The sequence below is a fragment of the Lepisma saccharinum genome, chromosome 24 (assembly GCF_977018435.1).
Source record: "Lepisma saccharinum chromosome 24, izLepSacc3.1, whole genome shotgun sequence".
NCBI lineage: Eukaryota > Metazoa > Arthropoda > Insecta > Zygentoma > Lepismatidae > Lepisma > Lepisma saccharinum.
Window position 1 is genome coordinate 41,537,306 of NC_139252.1, and position 20,627 is coordinate 41,557,932.

Sequence of the window (20,627 nt, forward strand, 5' to 3'; positions counted from 1 at the left end):
ACATATTTACGTATACTGGTGGAGAGGTGGTGAGCACCTTGTCTGGGATCAAGTTCCAAGATTCCTTCAGTTTTCCACAAAATTCAGGCATTCTAAACATTTGGACGTTTTGCACAAGTCTTGGCAATTCACGCGTGCGCATTTTTATCTGGTGGTGTTTGAGTTTAGTGCGATGTCGAATGTGGCGTACAAAAAAGGAGAGATGTGATGATGAGATGAACTCGACGTTGAAATGGAACGAGATAAAATCGCCCGCCTCTTTATAAATAGATATTATGGGGAAATATTAGTGAATTACTTCTCGTGTGAATATTTATTCCCTGCCATATATTTTTAGTGATAAGCAATGGTATGGGTTCTGTCTAGTGCAAGGCACGTTACGAAGTGCAAGTTGATTTTGAGGCCGACACATTTCACAAGACGGATAAGCAATGACAAATTTAACCACAAACCGCCGTGGAGAATTTTATTCTTTGGCACAAATGAATTTTCTCTAGAAAGCCTAAAGGCTGTTCACGATGAGATGTAGGAAACTTATTAATAATTTTGGGGATTTTTTATTGGAGTTACTATCTTCACCATGTGGTGAAGCCAGCTTTTCAGCTATTTTCACCAGATTTTAAACTGCATGACCTGCCTGGCCTACTACACGGATCTGATGTGTGTATTCCTTAGTTGTTGATCTGTATGAAGCTTACATCGGTGTACATTCATTTTTGTGCAGGATACGTTTTTTTATGCACACCATGGAGTTGTAAAAAATACCATGGACTGGACCTGCTAGTATGTCACATGACACATGTACAAAGGGGTATAACGTTCTTAAATGCTTTCGTTGTTAGGTTAGGCAGGTCAGGTTTAGGGCTAGTAGCATTAAAATTACTTATGTAAATACTTCCCAACACCTGATCATGTGATTTCTGGTTTTCACCAGTTTCTCCTATTCTCACTACCTGATAACAGTAGTTGCACCCATTTTTAATTTAAAATAACTTCTCAGCAATAAGTTCAGCATCACAGCCAATTAATGTAATAAGTAAAAGACAAGGTATGATTCAGGTAATTACTTTTGCAGGTGAAAATAGCCACATATGCTGTTTTCAGGGTAAATATGTGATATCGCCCGGACGGATTTCTTCAAATTTACAGGAGAAAGTACTTACTGAAATGAATTTTTTTAGCATTCTGGACGTTCTTAGAGGTATTTTCTTTCACGGAAAGTAAAAACTTCATAGTTTAATGCTGCCGAACAAGAATTAATCACTTTTTACGTAAGAAATTGGCATTGCCTGCCACATTATGTCGTTGTTTCCATCGTGTGCGTACAGATGGCGAGAGCGTTGAAAGTCACGCAATCTCTGCAGTGTTTCCAAACGTGCCTTCTTTTTACGAAAATTTCTATTTTTAACTTTGTTCGCTGCACTTTCTTTTTTCGATGAATTTAGGGGTGAAATGAGTGCTAATGGAACCTAACCTAACAGGCCTAACCTAACCTTGTGTGAATGGTTTGTGGGGCTAACGTCAATGGTTTGTGGGGCTACCCATGGATGGATTTTGGGGCTAACATCAATGGTTTGTGGGGCTAACATCAATGGTTTGTGGAGGTAAACATGAAAAAAAAAAAATTGAAATAGTACGTAATTTTCCGTCATGAAGGTTTGAAACACTGCTTGCGCACTGATAATCGGCAAAACACAAGCTGGTGCGTCATGACACGCGATGATCCATTACTAGTGCATGCCATATTGTCTATTACAGAAGCGGAACAAGTAAGACAAATAATCAATTGTAATATGAAAAGTTGACACTATTTTATGGAAAAAGGCATAACTTCACCTTAAAGAATGTTCCGCAAGGCAAAATAGGTAAGTACCAGTGGTAAAATTAAGGAAATAAATGAGTGAAAGGTGTCCGGGCGTTATCGCACGCATATTTACTGTTTTCAGTACCTGGTGAAAATAGCCCTACATGTTATTCTCACCACATGGTGAAAATAACACTATATATGCTATTCTTACCACCTGGTGAAAATAGTCATGGCCATTTTTAATAATAATCAAGATTCCACTATAAGCACAAGGTCCAGACCAGTTTAGCCTCTTTGTGTGTGAAGTGAACTTAAACTTTAAAATAACTTCATGCAGAAAACTTCCAGTGTTTTTCTTGGATTTACTTCCATTGAGATTTAATTGTGGCATTATTATTGTTTAAAATGTAAAATTTTATTGGACACACCCTAGCCTCTCTTTAATACAATCAGTACAATATAGTAAATTTATTCGTTGGGCAATTTTTAAGTGTAGTAGGTGTCAAATATTACATATCAGTTAGGGAACGACTTAAGGCCCCTCTCCGATTTTCTTCATATTTGGCATACTCACTAATTGAGGCCTCCTAATCACGATTCTGAAGTTAAAAGTTGTCGGAAACTTCTAAAAATTGCAAAATAGGCGAAAATAGGGCGTTAGTTTGCAGAATGGAAACCATCGATTTTTGCGAAATTTTTTGTTTCACAAGCAAATTTATATATTCCTGATACTACCACGACACCAAATTTTGAAACGAGTTTACAATACTGGACCACTTTCCAATTTCTATGAAATTTCGCCTACTCACTAATTGTGAACTCCTAATCATGAATCTGCATATAATAATTGGCAGTCAAGTATGGAAATCGAGAAAAAAATTGAAATAAACTATGTTTTCTTAACGTAACGTAACTCTACCATAAGAACAATAGCTCCACGGTAGACGCCATTTTTCCAACATGAAGAAATCAACAGGCAAGACAAGGTATAGTTCTCTTAGCTAAAATATTAATTTTTCTTTGTATTTATGCTAATGGAACCTAACCTCGTAGCCATTCCTCATCTGACATCAGCAAGATTGTTGTGCGTAAAGGAAGACAATTAACGTTTTTGTGAAAGAAAGATGGTTCCGAATTGCTGTGTATGGACAATCACCATGGTGAATCGCAAGGTTATTTTACAAGTTCTACATGTAAATGTTCAATTTTAACAAGTGAACAAATATGAACTACAGAAACGTCATCAGGACACCGAAATTAGTAAGTACACGAAATTTTATAGAAATTGGAGAGTGGTCCGGTATTGTAAACTCATGCCCAAATTTTAACTATGTTTGCCTAACCTAACCACATCAATGGTTCGTGGGGCTAGCGTCAATGGTTCGCAATTTCTAGATCCTAATACTACCACGACACGAAATTTTAACTGCCTAACAGAAACTAACCTAACCACACGTCAATGGTTCGTGGGGCTAGCGTCAATGGTTCGCAATTATTTTGCAATTTCTAGACGTTTCCGACAAATTTTAACTTCAGATTCGTCATTATCAGACCTCAATTAGTAAGTATGCCAAATATAAAGAAAATCGGAGAGGGGTCCGGTCATCTTAAGTAATACCTCAGTTACATTAAGGAAACCCTGGAGGCTAAATTTGATTTTGTATATATATATTTTTTTTTTTTGTTTGTACCCGACTGATTTAACATAGGCACCAGTCTGTAATAGCCAAAACACATTTCACTTGTCCATTTAGTAATTTTTTACATTTGTACTTACTTATTATGCACTGTGAAACATTCTTTAAGGTGGGATTTTGCTTTTTTTCACTGAAATAACTTAAATTTTTTACATTACGAGTATTTGTTGTTCGTTGTTTTTTCGCTTTCTTTACACACAATATGGCGGGCAAATCTTGACTAGCATTGTCTATCATGTGTGGGTATGCAGTGTTTCAACCTTCTTAACCAAAATTCCAAGATTTTATATTTTTTTCCAGGTTCCCCACGAACCCCCACCCCACGAACCATGCACGGATAGCCCCACAAACCATTCAATTAGCCCCACGAACCATGCACAGCAAGGTTAGGCAAACATAGTTAAAATTGTCATGTTCTGGGAAAACAATGGTGTTGTTGGAAACACTGACCGGGGGTTACGTCATCAAATGCACAGAACATTTGGCTCACATAGCTGAAGGTAATGGAGGTAAGAGCTTTTGTGCATCGCAGAGACATTAATGTCGAAAAATACATGTTTTACCAGCCGAATAAATTGAACGAAGGGAGAAAACACTTCCAGAACTTTTCAAAATTCTACAGAAACTCAGTTCCGAAGTACTTTCTCCTGTAAAATTGAAGAAATGTGTTTTGGCTATAACAGACTGTTACCTTAACATATATTAAATGTTTACATTTTTCATACAGGAAATCTGGAAATTTGATACGCCAGCTCGAGGTTGTGACAAAGAAGCAGGCGCACGTGGTCAAGAAATATGCATTGAAGCATCAAATTAAAACTCATGAGTGGCCTGTCAGCATTGTGCCAGGAGAGTTTGATATAGGGCTTGTAGTGGCTTTTGGACACCTGATTCCAAAGCATATTATAGATGCTTTTCCATTGTAAGCTTGTTTGGTTTCTCTCTTTAATTTTTTGAGTTGTTTTATTTAAACCAAGAAATATTGCTTTCAAAAATAAATAAATTAAAAAATAAAATTATTACTTTGAAAATTAAATTTAAAACTAATCATAAAATGTGCTTGCCTTTTAAAACAAAATAATACATGTACCAGGGTGGCTACTCACCAGGAATTCTGGGAATTATGTGTGAATTCTGTTGAATTTTTCTTCGGCAACTTAAACATTGCAACTTTTATTAATCCAAATCCCATTGAATTTATACATATTTATTAATGCCCTGAGGCAAGTTTATCACAATTTATCTTTTATTTTTATTGAGGTTCCTGATTATTTTACTAATGTAGAATTTCTAGAAGTAGCTTTACTTCTTCACAGCCATTGTTCAAGTAGATGGAAAAAAAAATGATTCATGAAATCTTACGCAATTTTATGTAGGTAGATCTATGATAAATTTTTAGAGCAACCATTTAATTGCCAATGTAATGGCTTGACATACAGTTCTGAGATTATTGTAGTAGAAAAGCAATCCATTTTTAAAAAGTTTCAATTCCCAATTGGTAGAGCATGGGAATTATGTGAACCAATGTGGTCCTATGCAACATAGAATAAGTCCTCAGTTCAGTCACTATTTGCCTCATTATAATTAATTCCAGAGGTATGTAGTATGCACAGTAAAGTATATTTATCGTATTTGGCAGCATATAAGATGCAACCCCCTTTTTTGTACACACTTTTCCGGAAAGAGTTTTATCACTGAATTTGTAATTAATATACCATAGAGAATCTGTAAGAACACACATGAAAACTTGCAATTTGGTAGATGATGACTCGGTCATTTGCTAGGTAAACGTCTGATGGCTTCAGTGACTGAGTCGTCATCTACCAGATTGCAAGTTTTCATGTGTGTTCTTACAGATCCTCTACGATACAGTATTTCAATATATAAAGCAATGTGTAGGTCTACTATCAACAAATAACATACCTGATCTAACTAGAAAAGAATACATTTTAATCTACTTTGACATACACCACAAGGAAGCAAGAAAGGAACAGTCTAACTCAGAACAGAAAATTTTCAGAAATGAAAGTAATCCAAAATTCAGTATCAGCGTATAAGACACACCCTGTTTTTCAGACCTATGTTTAAAGGGAAATAGTGCATCTTATATGCCTGCAAATACGGTAATTCATGTGCATTTTAATAATAGTTTCTCCTCTATGGGCAATAGAAAGCAAACACTAATATATTTTTAGTACCTGCTTTTGTGTAAAGATTCTTGATATTTTCTATTATTATTTAAAAGGGGAATGCTAAATGTTCATGGTAGCCTGTTACCAAGATGGAGGGGAGCCGCACCTATAATACATGCAATCATGAATGGCGATGAAGAGACTGGTATCACAATTATGAAAATTATGCCACATAAGTAAGTTTTTGTTTGCAGGTTGTGACTTGATATGTTGATTTTAACATGCTAGGGGAGCAACACCTATAATACATGATGCCAAGGAGTAGAAAAGTGGTAAGACGAGTGTCTCCCTTGTGTTGGGAGTCTGGGCCAACCCAACAGTTCAAGATAGGAATCCAGGGACCTGCCCCCATCGCTAGGGAGATACTCGTCTTAACCCCCTTTCCTATTCCTTGCTTTGCCATTGTGTGGGATTGTCCTGAAGTTTTATGTTTCCGTGTTGCACAATTAGATAGTTTTGTTCCGAGTAATTTTGAAGGCTCACTGCCTACATTCACTAAGTGTACAGCATCTGGAGATCTCTTAATCTCTGGAAGAAACTTTCTATTGTGCAACGTGGAAAGACGAAACTTCACGTGTAAAAATTGAAGCGTGTTTACCACATGTTGTAACATTGCACAACAGAATATGGCCAGTGCTTGATCCAAGACCTTGTATTGCTTGCCTGGTGGCCAAACCCTCGTTGGCTGATTAAATGTCAATACCTCTGACAATGCACATAAATATTGTGAAGAGAATCTTAATACAGCAGCCAAAATAATTACAACAAACATATTTTTCAGACAAATTTTCAAATTTTGTTGCCCAAATTTTTGTTATCAGGATGAAAGTTGCTAGTTTGAGAGGGATGGTATTTCCAGGGTTGTAGGATCAAGAGTTGACTGTATTTCAAAGATTCATTTTCAAGTGAGGTACTTGGATGGTATGAAATTTCCCTTGTTCTGAAATATTCCTAGATTAGTAGATGCGGCATAAATATTTTTTGTCCTATACGATGATAGTTGTCAATAAGGGAAGTTATGCTTTTTGCATACTAGTTAACAACAGAGTGCCTGGACATGTCAATCATATTGTTAAATAATTCCAAACCAGATTCTCTGATTAATTGATATTTGCTTACCTTTATTGCTTTATAATCATGTCTTTGAAGCTAACTTGCGAATATTTGTAGATTAATGTATTCATCGTATTCTTAGAGATATGTTTTATGAAATTTTAATGGCAATGTATCACTCGTTCTAGATTTGATGTGGGACAACTAGTTAAGCGGAAGAAATCCTCTATCCTCCCGAATGAATTTGCATCCCCCCTTACCAATCGATTAGCCAGGATAGGATCTGAATTACTGGTGGAGTGCATCAAGGAACTACCAATGTGCTTACATTCATGTACAAACCAACCTGCCACAGGCATAACCAATGGTAAGTTAGTGTTGTAGGATTAACATTGTGTGCACTAGGAATTTATCCAGAATTTTCCATCTGCTGTAAGTAATTTACATCCAAAATGACCATATATTTTGCCACTGTTAAAATATTATTTAATGTACATAATGTTTTAGATTTATTTAGTTTCCGTGATACTTTGCAGTTTTGCAAAATTGTACGACCGCAAACTCCCTTGCCGAGCACCAGCCACTCTGCTTTTGATTGCTGTATGGTAAAATCATTGCACCCAAAGGTTCATATGGTGAAGTGTGAAATCTTGATGAAAAAAATGTCAACCCTTAAAGCTGAGCATTCTTCAGGCTCAGTGCTTCTCAGAAAGGAGACATTGCCAGCAGAAACCAGTGTCTGTCTTCATGTACACATATAAGATTGTGAGGATGATAATAACTATTAATCATAAAATAGCTGAAAGAAGCCATTATCATTGCTCTAAATTCCATGTAGATCACTTAAATTACAAATTATTTTGTATTTTGCAAATTTTAAATGCATCAAAAATTTGACATTAGGGTTGGGGCAAAGATGGTAAGAGTGAGCATTTTTGTTTCCGGAAAGAGGAATGTCTGTAGTCCACCTTGTGTCCAACTCAAATTATGTTGCCAGCTGCCATTAAGTACTAGTGTTGGCAACTGTCAAATTATTTAAATGTTATTTCAAGTGTGCTGTTTAATAAGAATCTGAAAAATTTGTTAACAGCACAAAAGTAAAGTATATACGTTGTACAACACATTAAAAACAAAGGAACATTTTGTATTATTATGGCACTTTATTAAACGTAATATACATACTTTTTCTGTTGTAATGATTCTGATTCCAGAGCATAATTTGTATCTCCAAAGGTTGGTATCACTTTCTGCTGTTTCAGAGCATTTCAAAGTGATCTTGCGTGGATGCTTTGTAGTTGGGGAAAGAATTGTGAGGAAGTGAATTTTTGTTGCTGGTGTTTGTGCTCTGAATTAATCGATACAAACATGAATTTGGGTCCATGCGGTGAAGTATGGGTGTTCTGCTGTTTCACTTGCGTTTTTAAGTTCATTTTATACACATATGGGCTAATCAGGATTGGACGTACAGTTTAAAGTGGGATCCCAACTACCGTGAAAGGTGTCTCAACTGGGTATCAAGCCTGGACCCTTTGACTACAAAGCAAGGACATTATAATTATGCCATCCTCAAGGCCTTAGGGGTGAATTATTTAGCAATTGAAATCTGCTTCATTTACCTCGAGAGAGAAAAGTGTGAAAATGACTTTAAGCAAGTTGTGACATTTATTGTGGTGAGTACATCGTCCATACATGTGTTTCTGTGCTTGGATGGGGATTTTAATGTTTGTGTCCTCTGTGTCTAGGGCAAAACTTAAAATAAATTGGGGGGAGGGGGGCAAGGTTGGAATCAACAATATGTATGTCTTTTAGGGGGGGGGGGCAGAAAATAACTCCAAATGTAATGATGATAGTGCCTACAAATTCTCAATTACAATCACGCTGCATAAAATAAACTAGTCCCAACATTTTGTCATCATTTGTCTATATTTATAAGGTGTTAAAAACAAACTACTATATTCATAGTAATATATGAATAATGTTACTGAGAAATTTGAAAGTTAATGTGATGATTGTGGATGTTAATTTTAACACGTTCAAACTTTGTAAATGTGTGTGATATTTATGTACTCAGTGTTTAATATATTCGAATGGAAAAACTATAAGGCTGTGCATAGCCTAACTCCCCATTCAAAACAAGACCATAAAATATTGATCAGTTATTCCCATAGAACTGTCTGGACAGACCCTATTCTGGCATTTCTACACTAGTGATTATCGAGTATCTATTTTTGTAAATCTCTGTGTGCACCTTCAATAACAGTTCTCCAATTAATATAATCCAAACATGGTGTTAATTTATAACGCTTTCCAAAGATATTACAGAAAAAATATATCAATTCTGTAGATAAATATCGGTAGGGCATATGTCTGCCATGTAGGAGACCCAGGTTCAATTCCTTGGGTGGGTGATCTAAGATTGGAATTTTTCTGGCCTTATCCCTGCATCAATGCAGGCAGCTCTGGGGCTCACCCAGCCTCAAATCAATGAGTACCTGGGAGGTATAGGTGGACGAAGCATGAGGCTGATCACAGCACCTCCATGGTGCAGTACTTTACCTGTAGATAAAAGTGCTTCTATTTTGCAAATAGCAGAATTTTATTTTTATAAATCAATATTTGTAGCAAATTGAAATTAATATTTAACCCTTTCGAGGTGGAGCCTCCAGATGACAAAAGTAACTGCCCAAATATTCGTCAACCGTCCTTCAAACACATATCTTCGTAATAAATGTTCAATAAACAGGAAACCGAATAATAAAAACACTGAATCTTTTTGGCTTTAATCTCCAAGCATCCACCTCACATCTGCCATCATCACCGGGTAGACTCTGACGTCATTGTCGTGTCGCCAGGCAGATTGTTAAAAGACACAACAAAAAGTCCAGTTCTAAACGAGCATCATTTCTACGCAATAAATTAGCTTTGTTTGTCCTGTGTTTTCCACTTAGCAACAGGCAGGGGAGGGTGGGGGTTGGGAAGCCTTTCTGTATAGCGATATTCGAGAGTGCTTTTCGCGGCATCTGTGCCACACAGGTGGCTACGGTCTTCGGGGGAAGGGGGAGGCATGGGTGAAATGTAATACACACTTGCAGGCAAGGAATTTGGCTGCACAAATCATTCTCTTGTTATCGGGCTATGAATGCGAGTCCTTTTGAAACCTTGTCGTGAGAAGAAAGAGTCTTTTGTGATGGCATCTCTTCAGCCAGGATAAATTTCTGACTTGTTGGAGGAGGGGTTTCACATGGGGGATGAAAGAGTTGAAGATATACAGGGTGGTTCAGAAGATGATATACAGAATGTGCCAGAAACGACCAGAAGAGGAAGGGGGGAAGATGAAGAAGAATTAGAGGAGAATGAAGATAGTGGTGATGCAAGTGCAGTGCAGTGGGAAGAAGTGACATTTGGGGGGGGGGAGGGGGGGCAAATGTTCTTCCTTTCTCTGGACAGCCACGTGTAAGAGTTTGTGCCCTTGCGAACAATCCTACTCCTTTTCAAGCTTTCAGTTCGGTATTTGATACTATGTATTCACAATTACATAACTTGGGCAATCAACAACAAGTGGTGGATTGCCCAGATCGATGAGTGCTACCGGATGGGAGCTAGCCAAAGTTTGGAAAAAAAAATAATTAAAATTCCTCTGTTTGTTGCTTCCAAAAATGGGTACACATCAACATGTTTACCTTACCGAACGAAAGCCTTGGAAATTCTGAATAAAATGAGCCCTCATTGGCATTTATCATGTTATTACAACTTTTTTAAAAAAACATTTTCCAACATGTTACATTTTGCTTAAAATGAGCTCTGTCCTTGGGGATATTCGTCATCCGCCTCGAAAGGGTTAATAAATACTAATCAATTAAAAATTATCATGTTTATTTTTCTTCTGCAGCTCCACGAATTACTTCAAAAATGTCTGCAGTTGATTGGGCTGTTATGTCTGCACAGAATGTGTACAATCTGCATCGAGCATTGAGTGAAATATATCCACTCACAACTGAATGGTTTAGGACTACAGTGAAACTTCACGAAGCTATATTTCCACTGTGTGGAAACACTGAGCTTCTTTTAACCAGTGATAGTAGGAAATCAGGTTATGTGAAATATATTAGTAACATTGATGCATTGTGTGTTTTGTGCAAGGAAGGATGGATAGGTTTCAGAAAAGTAGGTGTCAAAGGTAAACGTACAATGACTGCAAAGGATTTCTACAATGGGTACATGTCCAAGGTCAAAGATGATGAAAGGTACTTCGGTAACAGTGTTACATGAAATGCCCAGTGCTTAGTGTGTAGCAGAATTTTATATGTATTAATACCAAAATGAAGGCAAGTAATGTTTATTTATTAATCTGTGTACTTTCGTTCTGGTAATTTGGAAGAAACAAACATTGTTTTGGATCAAGTTAATCATGGATATTCCTTTTAACCCAGAACAGAATCCCTCAAGTGTAAGATCACAAACTCTTTGAAAAATGTGTACCAGTCTGGAAAACCTGGAAATGTCAGGAAAATTTACTGTTTTCTTGGAAATAGTCAACATTTTTGTAGTAGTGCACAAAAAGTAGGTATTTGAACAAGAAAGGAGAGAGAAGCAAGAAATTTAAAACTTGTTGTTGAAAAACTATTTTCATGTAGAAATTTAGTACAATAGATGGCTATTGGAATTGATCACTCATGTTACTATAATTATGCAGTAATTTAAGATTTTTTTTTATTAAAATAATAATTCTTCGTTAATCATTAGTCAATTCATGGCAAGTATCACATAAAAACTCACCCCCCCTCCCCTGATATCTAAGTCAATTTCTGTTGTTTCCTTTCTTATTAGCTTTACATGGGAATTAAATATTGCAGTACTTAGTTAAGTGAGGTTCCAAGTGTGTATTTAGCTTAAATCAGGTTGTGACTTTCTTCCACACATGTACACTACTTGTACTAATGATTAGCTCTCAAAAATGTTGGTTCTTGGTCAGGGAATTTTGTTTTTACGAAATTGTAGGCACCTGTTTTGTTTGCAGTGCCTGTTCAGTGAGGAGCCTGTCCACAGCCAGGAAAACTTAAACATCGTTGCATAAGAAAAGTTGTCATCTTGAGTACTACAAAACTGGACAGGGAGATATTTTTAAAATCTTTTCTCTCCATATGTGTGAATTTCTGGGTCATCTTTTCACAATATGTTTTTCTTTAACACTAAACACTACATCCAAATTTATTTCAAGTCTATCCTCATAAAGAATGCAAAAGAATGGTGTCTATTCCATGAGTTCATGGATTATATCCATTTGGTCTTACTTTACTACACAGGGAGGAGGACAACACATACCGTATCTCACACCAGTGCCGGATCTATAAACCACGAAACCCAGCAGCCTTCTATGCCCTTTACATACTCAAATATGTGTATGTATAACAAAAAACGTAGTACTTTGTCCAGCACCAGAGAATAAAGAAGGAAAGACAATCGAAATATTGTAAGGTGAAAGGACTAGTTGTTCATTTTAAATTGGTTAATATGCAGTAGTTTCTGTTAAATTCTACATACCAGTAACTGAACATTAATTTTTTTTTCGAACCAAAAGTGTGTCTTCCCTAGAACTGTGGTGTGGAACTAGTAGAGATTCTACTGTACGTACATATGAGTTGAGAGGCGAGACTGGTCTTAATACATAGAAGTCCAACACAGCGGAGCAAGGGAGGAAAATCCATAGAATGAAAGTACTACTTACTTTGGGGGCCCTCAAACCTAATATGCTTACCTCAACACTACTGCATACCCAACCCAAAGCATTACAAATAGATAGCAAAAGCAGAGGAATTACAGAAATATTATGGATCAGAATTGTTCTCTTTTAAACAGCTCTGAAAAGCAATTTATCAAAGTTTCATCTGCACAACTTCTGTGTGAAAGGTACAATACAATTCTACCTACCACTCCAGAGGTATGCCCACCTCCATGGCATAGTTAGCATGCTTGGATGGGGGTACCAGGTTCGAATCCAACCTGGATATGGGTGTTCCATTCTCAATTTCATACTATCATCATCCTCACCATCACGATTAGCCAAGAGTACCAGAAAAGCGATGCTAACAAAAATCAAATCACACACACACTGAAGAAACTGAATAACAGCAAAAGCTTTGACATGTTCTTTCAGAAGTACGTGTATTTTATTAGAAGGGGCCTTTAGTAGTATTTTGCGGGAAAGCCTAAAATTTGTAGATCTGGCACTAGTTCACACTGTCACACATTGGATTTGTTTGTATCAGCTTGTCAGTCTTTTAAAGAGAAGGTTCCAAACTACTGGCCCACTGTACGTACATATGAGTTAAGAGGCGAGACTGGTCTTAATACATAGAAGTCCAACACAGCGGAGCAAGGGAGGAAAATCCATAGAATGAAAGTACAAATGTATGTAAATCTTCTAAATATATGTTTTAGCACAAAAATTCACACAGTTAGTTTCCTGTAATGGTCATAAATATAATTATTGTTACTCCGTTGACAGTAAAAATATATTAAGAAAAATCTTGGTACTGTGCAATACCAGTGTTGTTAATTCAAGTGTGTATCATAAATAGCATAAATTTTATACACAAGCTATCAAAACCATGCAACTTCTTTTTCATAATATGTTAGAACATACTTAAAGAATTAGTGAAACACAAAAACAGACAAGTTCAATCGACTGCCTTTGACCAAAATATTAATCAATCATTGTTATTTTTTACACTAAGGAGTTTATGCAAAATCATTTTTTTGTGACAATGGGAAAACGTAAGTCTTTGGGCATTTTTTATTTGAATCAGCATGGAGCTACGAAGGTTTCATGTTGAAATATAATTATTTTATCAATGCACTACACTCGTGCAAAGAAGAGCCAGGAGCTACATATATTAACAAATCCTGAAAATTTTGACCTGTAATTGTAAAATTACAAGGCCCAGAGGAAAAAAAATTGATACGGTTTCTTATCTAGGTCAAAGCTACAGGTGTTGAAATCAGAGTCCGTGGATGACATTTCAGTTCTTCATTGGGTGAATTGACATGGAATGACTCCCTAAATATATGCAATGCCTCATATTACAATTTTACATAAATTTTTCTGCTTACCTGGAGAAACTGGCAAACGTTTTGAATACTGCACTTGAATGGTGGTGAAAATAAATAGTATGCTGTAATGATAGTGAGTTAGAAATGTTTATTAGTAATACATGCCACAGAATAAATGCATTTGGGGTGCACTCCCTTGGCTTAAACAAACAATAGAAAAACACTTTCCTATAAATAATGAGTTTATTTCTTCAATTCATAGTTGACCCGTCTACTATGAAGTGCACCTTATTTCTGAAATTCTAATTTTATATTTTACATTTCAGGCCTCTGCAGGTCTTTTTGCTAGCAGAATATAGTTTCAATTGCAACAGCATAAAATACACAATGCTGATCTGTGTAATGCTTAGGTACAGGTATTTTTGCTGTACTTAATATAAAAACCTTCTGAGCACTCGCATTTCATTCATCTTGAAATTGCAGTCCTCAAGCGTTTGCACTGAAAATCACTTTGTACATCTGTCATTAAGTCTGGTCAATTCTTTTAAGGTTTCCATAACCTTAGCAAACCATCTTCACTATACGAACAGAGCAAGTTCTGATGAGGGTGGTGTGCTATTCCGATGACGTCCTTCTCATGAACCTGAAATTAAAAAAATTAATACTTTCAAAACCACTGAAGATCAGGAATGAATCAGTATGAATTTTTGCCAATGCTGATAGAAGTACCGATGTAAAATCTACTGACAACCATAATGAATATTCTGCATGTTACAATACTAAAGGGCAAATGTTCCATGAAGAACCTGAAGAGCTTGTTCAACTGTATAATTAATATATCGTATCGTATCCAAGGCATTGGGTAGAAGTGACAAGTCTGCTATTATTCTTAACATAGCAGGAAGCAGAGAAAGGAATGCTGAATAAGTAATTAGGCAAATGTTAGGTTATTGACTTGAGAGGCTGTTGTGGAATGAGAGGTGGAATCGAGAGAGCGGGGACAGTTGGGAAGTAAACGGGATGGTGACAGGATCGGGGATGCAGTTTGCAAGGGTATGAGGAGAGAGAGTTCTGAGAGGGTGGTCAGATGTGTGGGAATAACCAGATAAAGAGGCAGATAAAGTCATTTTCCTAATTACATCCATATTGGTTCAGTCGTGGAGAGTACAACATCCATTTATTGTAAGGGACCCCTAGGCTTGAGTATCACAGAGAACAATGTCGGTGTAATTTTAGTTGTGGTATTGGTAACTGCTTTCACGGTCACAGACAGCACTGTCTGGTATCCCTGTGTTCAAGGTCGCGTGCATCCAGTTACACAGTTAGTGGCATGTGTGTGGGTGCACGAACGAGCACACACAGGGCAAGCAATGACACAGGTAATGACTGCCTTTAGCCTTTGGCAAGGACCCATCTCGTAAAGCAACCCTGCTTAATTGGGAGAAACGTGCGTTTGCTTCAGGATGTGTCAAAGACAGGCACGTAGTGGACGTAAGGAGACGCGTGAGGAAACATGTGCTGGAACGAAACCCGCCTCATGTTATGATATGGGCCGGGATGACATCACGATACTTGTTCGGAGCATATTTTTTGACAAATATGTGAATGGATATTCTAATTTACACATGTTGCAAACGTGGTTAATACCTCAGCTTCAAGGGAAGGGAATCGTGGATCGTGTGTGGTACAGCAGGATGGGGCTCCAGCCCATTTTGCTCTTCAGGTGCGTGATTTCCTTAATGAACAATTTCCAGGCTGCTGGATTGGGCGTGGTTCTCAAACATCTCCATCCCCATTGAAATGGCCTCCACGAAGTCCAGGCCTTGCAACACCAGACAACTAACTCATTGTGGGGATTAATCAAGTCACATGTCTCTCATCGGTACAGGACAGATGGAGAATTGTGCAAAAGTGTGGAGGAAGCCTTTCGAAAGATATCTCCTCAGATGCTCCGCAACATGTCAAGGAGGACATGGAGACTCATACATGTGTGTGTACAGCACGATGGGGCACATACAGATCCACTGGATACATAGTTCGTATATGTTAGTACTTAACTATAGTTTGTACTAAATAAATAAACTAAAATTACATTGACATTGCTCTCTGTGATACTCCAACCTAGGGGTACGGGGACTTCTCGAACACACTGTATATGTAAATTCTTTTGCCATTCCTTAGAAAGTAACCTCTTTCATATCTTTTCATATCGTACATTTAGGCCAAGCGAGTAATGACCATCTGGAAGATAAATGGTGAATAGCTACACCACCCAAGAGGCAACTCAGGGTTTCCGGTTTGATCCCAACCCAGTATTAACATTGCGTTACGATATATAACCAGGTGGCTGAAATACGTTTCACCTTAAGAAGAAAGAAACTTAGTACTTAGGTTAGGGCTGAGCCAATACAGATACTATCAGTTGGAATTTGGCTGGCATCAGCCGATACTTTTCTGGAGCCTGGGTGTTTCGTGGACTACACAAAACAAAAAAAAAATGCAGCAGGGCACTTTCGAGGAGTCTGAATATCCTGGAAATTATGCAACATGCATAACTTTTATTACATTTGCAACAACGTTATGGAGAGAAATGAACTAAGTGATCATTTCTCTGATATTATGAAAGTAGGAATGGGACAGATTAATTGGTATTCTATTGGTATCAGTGAATATAGACATATTGGTGTATCGGTAAATTTACAGATAATTTTACCGATCCAATGTATCTATAAATATCTTATAATTTAGTGCAATATTCTGCCACTTTGTTATAATTTTTGTGGATATAAATATACAATCTCTACTTTTCTTAAAAATAAATCTCAAAATATGCAGCTTCTTTTGCAATGCAGTCATCTGCTAACACACACTTATTAAGAAGGTGATTGAACCATTTAATTCTTCAAGGACCATTTGCAATTTTATATCCGATCAGTACAATATCGGTAAATTTTATGTCTGTATCAGACAAAATTTCATATCAGCTCATCCCTGTTTTGAAGTAATGTATGGAATCTTACTTACATATTACAATTAATAAATATTCCAAACTACAGTATCTGAATCAGTATTGGTTCAAAGTGGTATTGGCTCAGCTCTAATTTAGACATTTACTTTAAAACCCGGGACTAAATCCTGTACCAGCTAACTGTAGACCAGGCGAACAAGAACAAGTCTCTGCGCAAGTAGTGACACAAGATGGCTCCCCCAATGAACACTGAGAGAAACGGGATTGCATAATGGACAACTCGAGTTACCCAATTTCCCTGCTTTGCTCTGCAGCATTGCAAATTTTTGAAAATGATAATACAGTGCGCACATGGTAAACAGACCGTATTTTTGTCTCGTGGTCCGTACACTTGGTTTAAGAATTTCCTAGGGAAATATTAGGATTAAAACTGCAAATGCTGACAAGCCGTACATTTAGGGTACGGACTAAGGTCTGAACCGAACGTCCGTGCATGCCATCAAATTTCCATACATGTACGATCACGACCGTACAGTTGGCAATGCTGTGCTTTCACCACTCAATTTCCCTCCTCCTCTTCTGCCGCTATGCACGGTCCTGCTCCACAGTTAGCTGGGACAGAGTATAGATGAATTTTGTCACAGTCATAAAAATAACCATAAATTACAGGGTAGGACCAATATAGAATTTCTGCCAATATCAATACAGTACTGATACTGATATTCTACTGATTCAGTACATGGTTCATAAAAACCTCTTTAGATAAAATATGATTGGATTTTTGTTATTCAGCATTGCTTTTGTGCAACTTTTAGCTAATCGTGATGAGATGATGAAATTGATAGAGACACTCGCAAAGAACACCCATCCCCAGCTTAGATTAAATATGTAAATGGGTTAGCAATAGATTTTACCTTTGCAAATTAAACTGTATATTTAGACATTTACCATATTTGTCGGCATATAAGACATATTTTCCTTTAAAAACATGTCTTATACGCTGATACTCAGTTTTTGATTACATTCAATTTTAGGAGATTTTCTTTGTTCCGAGTTAGATGATTCATTTCTTGCTTCATTGCAGTGTGTAACGAAGAAGATTAAAATGAATTCTTTCCTAGTTAGATTAGGTAAGTTATTTGTTGAAAGTAGATATACATATTACTTTATATTTGAAATACTGTAAATTAATTAATGTTCAGTGAAAGGTTTTTCCTCAAAAATGTACGGGCAAATACAGTACTTTAAATAAGGGTACATGATTATACCTTTACATCAATAAAAATATTTTTCAATTGCAGAATTTACATCAATTTACAGGCCACTTATAAAAATATAAGATCATTAACTGATTGAAAAACTGTCCTGTCACTACAGACAATTTAAATGAACATCAAGGCATCAAATAGTGTTACTATTTGAAACTCTGGACCACAAATAAACCATATTCTAAGGAAGTACATAATTCAATTCTGTATATTGCTAGTTGTCACTAGTTTCATAGTTTCCCATTATTCATTAAACGACAATTATTTTCACTGTTCTGGAGTTGCTTGAAAGATTGAATGTTAGAGAATTAAGTGAAATATAGAAGTACACATCAGTACTAATACAAGATACTGTCTACACTTTATATTGTAAAAATGTTTTTTTTATTTGCTATTTAAAATCATAAACTGCACATTCCTTTTTATTATTTTCTTTGAAGTGGTGATGTTCCACAAACTTGTCATTATAAGAAACCAGTGTATTGGATGCATTTGTATTGAAATATTGATCGATGACTCAAGGATGCATAGATTGTACTTACATTCAAGGTTCTCTCCAATTTTCCTGAGGAGGTGGAAAAGCAATAGAGCACTAGATCCTCACCCACACAGTAGATCCACTCACCACGAGGTGATATGGTTGCGGAAACAAAATCTCCACCTTCTCTTTTACCGCTGGAGAATGACCTAACAATCTGGAAAAAAGAAAATTGACAGATTGAATTCAAAAGATGTCTTCCACCATGCATGGAATAAAATGTGAAGGAACAAGAAGAAATCTAAAAGCAGTGTATCAAACCCTTACCTGTCCTTGCATGTTCATGATGACGACCGTGTTCGATCTGTTGCAGACGACGAAGTGCTCGGGATTTTTGGGTAACAAGTGAATGCTGTTCACTGTAATATCCCCTCCGCCACCACTGCTGCCAAGCGATTTGAAGGTGTTTGTGCACTCGGTGGACTTAATGCTCCAGACCTTCACTGTGCCATCAGATGATGCACTGCAAAGCAAAAATACATTGTTTAACAAAATAGCACTTGACATTGTTTATGCATGTTAATCAGGGTGGATAAAAATCATGATTTTTTAATTTAAACTTTTGCATCTCGATCGAGATCCTCTAGCATGCTCGTAGTTTTTACGTTATAATGTTGCTATTTTTGGCTGGATTTGCGATTTTCTTCTTTTACATTATTGTTAACACACATATTAAACAATTATGACTCTTGCACGTCTTGGTGTTGAACAAAAAAGGCAGGAAAATGGCGGCTTTTTTTGTGTGGCTTCCTCACAAAGGAAAAATAATTCCGACAAACAAAGGCTGGATTTCTTAGCAATTCTTTTCTTCCACCACTGGAAACTAGACGGGTGAAAAGTTTGCTTCTCGGTACCCAAGGTCACAAGGAATTTTCCCCATGTCGCCACAAGAGAGGGGGGAAGAGGACTTGAGGAAAACTGCGCAATTACAAAGAAAAGTTCGAAAGCAAGACGAAAACAGGTCTTTGTTGCCAAGCACATGTTTCTCAAGTTGCTGTAATGTGACCTGCATTGTCTAAAAATAGAAAGGTGCCACAGATGCAAGAAAGGGGAAGATGCAGTTCTAGCAACATCCCGTAGCTCAGCGGTGGTGCTTTCATGCGTGCATCAGTTGGCTTTTTTTGTGTGAAGTTCGTTATACGACCTCATCAATTAGTTTGCGTGTGTGTGTGTGTTTGTGGGAACGAGCTGTTCAAGTATCATTAGTGCTAATAGTGCCTGCAGTGTTTCCAAAAGGCTTATAGTCGACCATGGCTTCTAAAAGTGATCAACGTTCGGATGAAATTTGAGATGAGCTTGAGGCAATGGACACGGACTCCGAGTGGGAAGATGAACAACTTGACATTCCCTCTGACATATCATCAGAATCTGATTCTGATGATATGTCACAAAGACATGACACACGTTCCCCCTCCCCTCCTGCATCTCCTGTCGACTGGCAACTCCCACCCCAAACTGGAAGGACCGCTCCTAACTTGCAACCTTTTCTAGGACAGGCTGTCTCAATATACTGACAATTCCTCTCTCCTGGACGCTGACTTTTTCAGAGGAAATCTTCCTTCATCTGGTGACTGAGACCAACAGGTACTACCATCAGCATATCGCAAAGCACCCAACGACAAAGCCCGAACGTGACGTGACCCTTGACGAAATGAAGACTTTCATTGGGTTGACGTTACTGATGGGTAGGGGCATGCATATTTCATTTTTGACGAAAAAACGAAATTTGAAAAAACACATTGTAGTGTTAATTTTTAATGTTTTTGAAAGGTGTTAGATGCATTTTGTGACCATGTTTTGTCACGAAATAATGCGAAATGAACTGCAAAATGCGAAATATACTCTTAAACACGAAATTTAGGGTTTATTCACCGACGCGACACCTTCTAAGGTCTGAATTATCCTGAGAGTTATGCAATTCCCGGAAAATTGATTAATTCTGCTGTTAATATTGGAGAAACAAAAATGGACTCCTTTACACAGAAATAAACTTAATACTCGGATAACTACATAAATGGGCTATGAGAAGTGAAATGTTAATTCTGTGGAATAAG

At 37.1% G+C, this 20,627-nt stretch overlaps 2 protein-coding genes across 2 annotated transcripts in view; one reads left to right on the forward strand and one right to left on the reverse strand.

Annotated features, from left to right (window-relative positions):
* The first annotated feature begins 162 nt into the window (after positions 1-162).
* On the forward strand, positions 163-11,096 carry LOC145978438 (methionyl-tRNA formyltransferase, mitochondrial). Its single transcript, XM_083111079.1, has 5 exons — positions 163-525; positions 4,232-4,426; positions 5,750-5,872; positions 6,938-7,116; positions 10,639-11,096. The coding sequence occupies exons 1-5, from the start codon at positions 347-349 to the stop codon at positions 11,016-11,018; spliced, it is 1,056 nt and encodes a 351-aa protein (XP_082967205.1). The 5' UTR covers positions 163-346; the 3' UTR covers positions 11,019-11,096.
* Positions 11,097-13,927: 2,831 nt separating this feature from the next.
* Positions 13,928-20,627, reverse strand: part of Smu1 (Smu1 spliceosomal factor) — a 36,946-nt gene continuing 30,246 nt past the window's right edge. Inside the window, exons 9-11 of the mRNA XM_083110862.1 lie at positions 18,841-19,036; positions 18,578-18,730; positions 13,928-14,442 (exon numbers count right to left, since the gene is read on the reverse strand). Of these exons, the coding sequence (XP_082966988.1) occupies positions 14,344-14,442; positions 18,578-18,730; positions 18,841-19,036 (448 nt within the window). The 3' untranslated portion in view covers positions 13,928-14,343. The remainder of the gene's footprint in view (positions 14,443-18,577; positions 18,731-18,840; positions 19,037-20,627) is intronic.

Excerpts from the sequence above, each read along its gene's own strand:
- LOC145978438 (XM_083111079.1), top strand. The coding sequence starts at position 347 with ATGGTATGGGTTCTGTCTAGTGCAAGGCACGTTACGAAGTGCAAGTTG. Across the intron at positions 4,427-5,749 it reads ATTATAGATGCTTTTCCATT|GGGAATGCTAAATGTTCATG; the intron begins GTAAGCTTGTTT and ends ATTATTTAAAAG. Across the intron at positions 7,117-10,638 it reads TGCCACAGGCATAACCAATG|CTCCACGAATTACTTCAAAA; the intron begins GTAAGTTAGTGT and ends TTTCTTCTGCAG.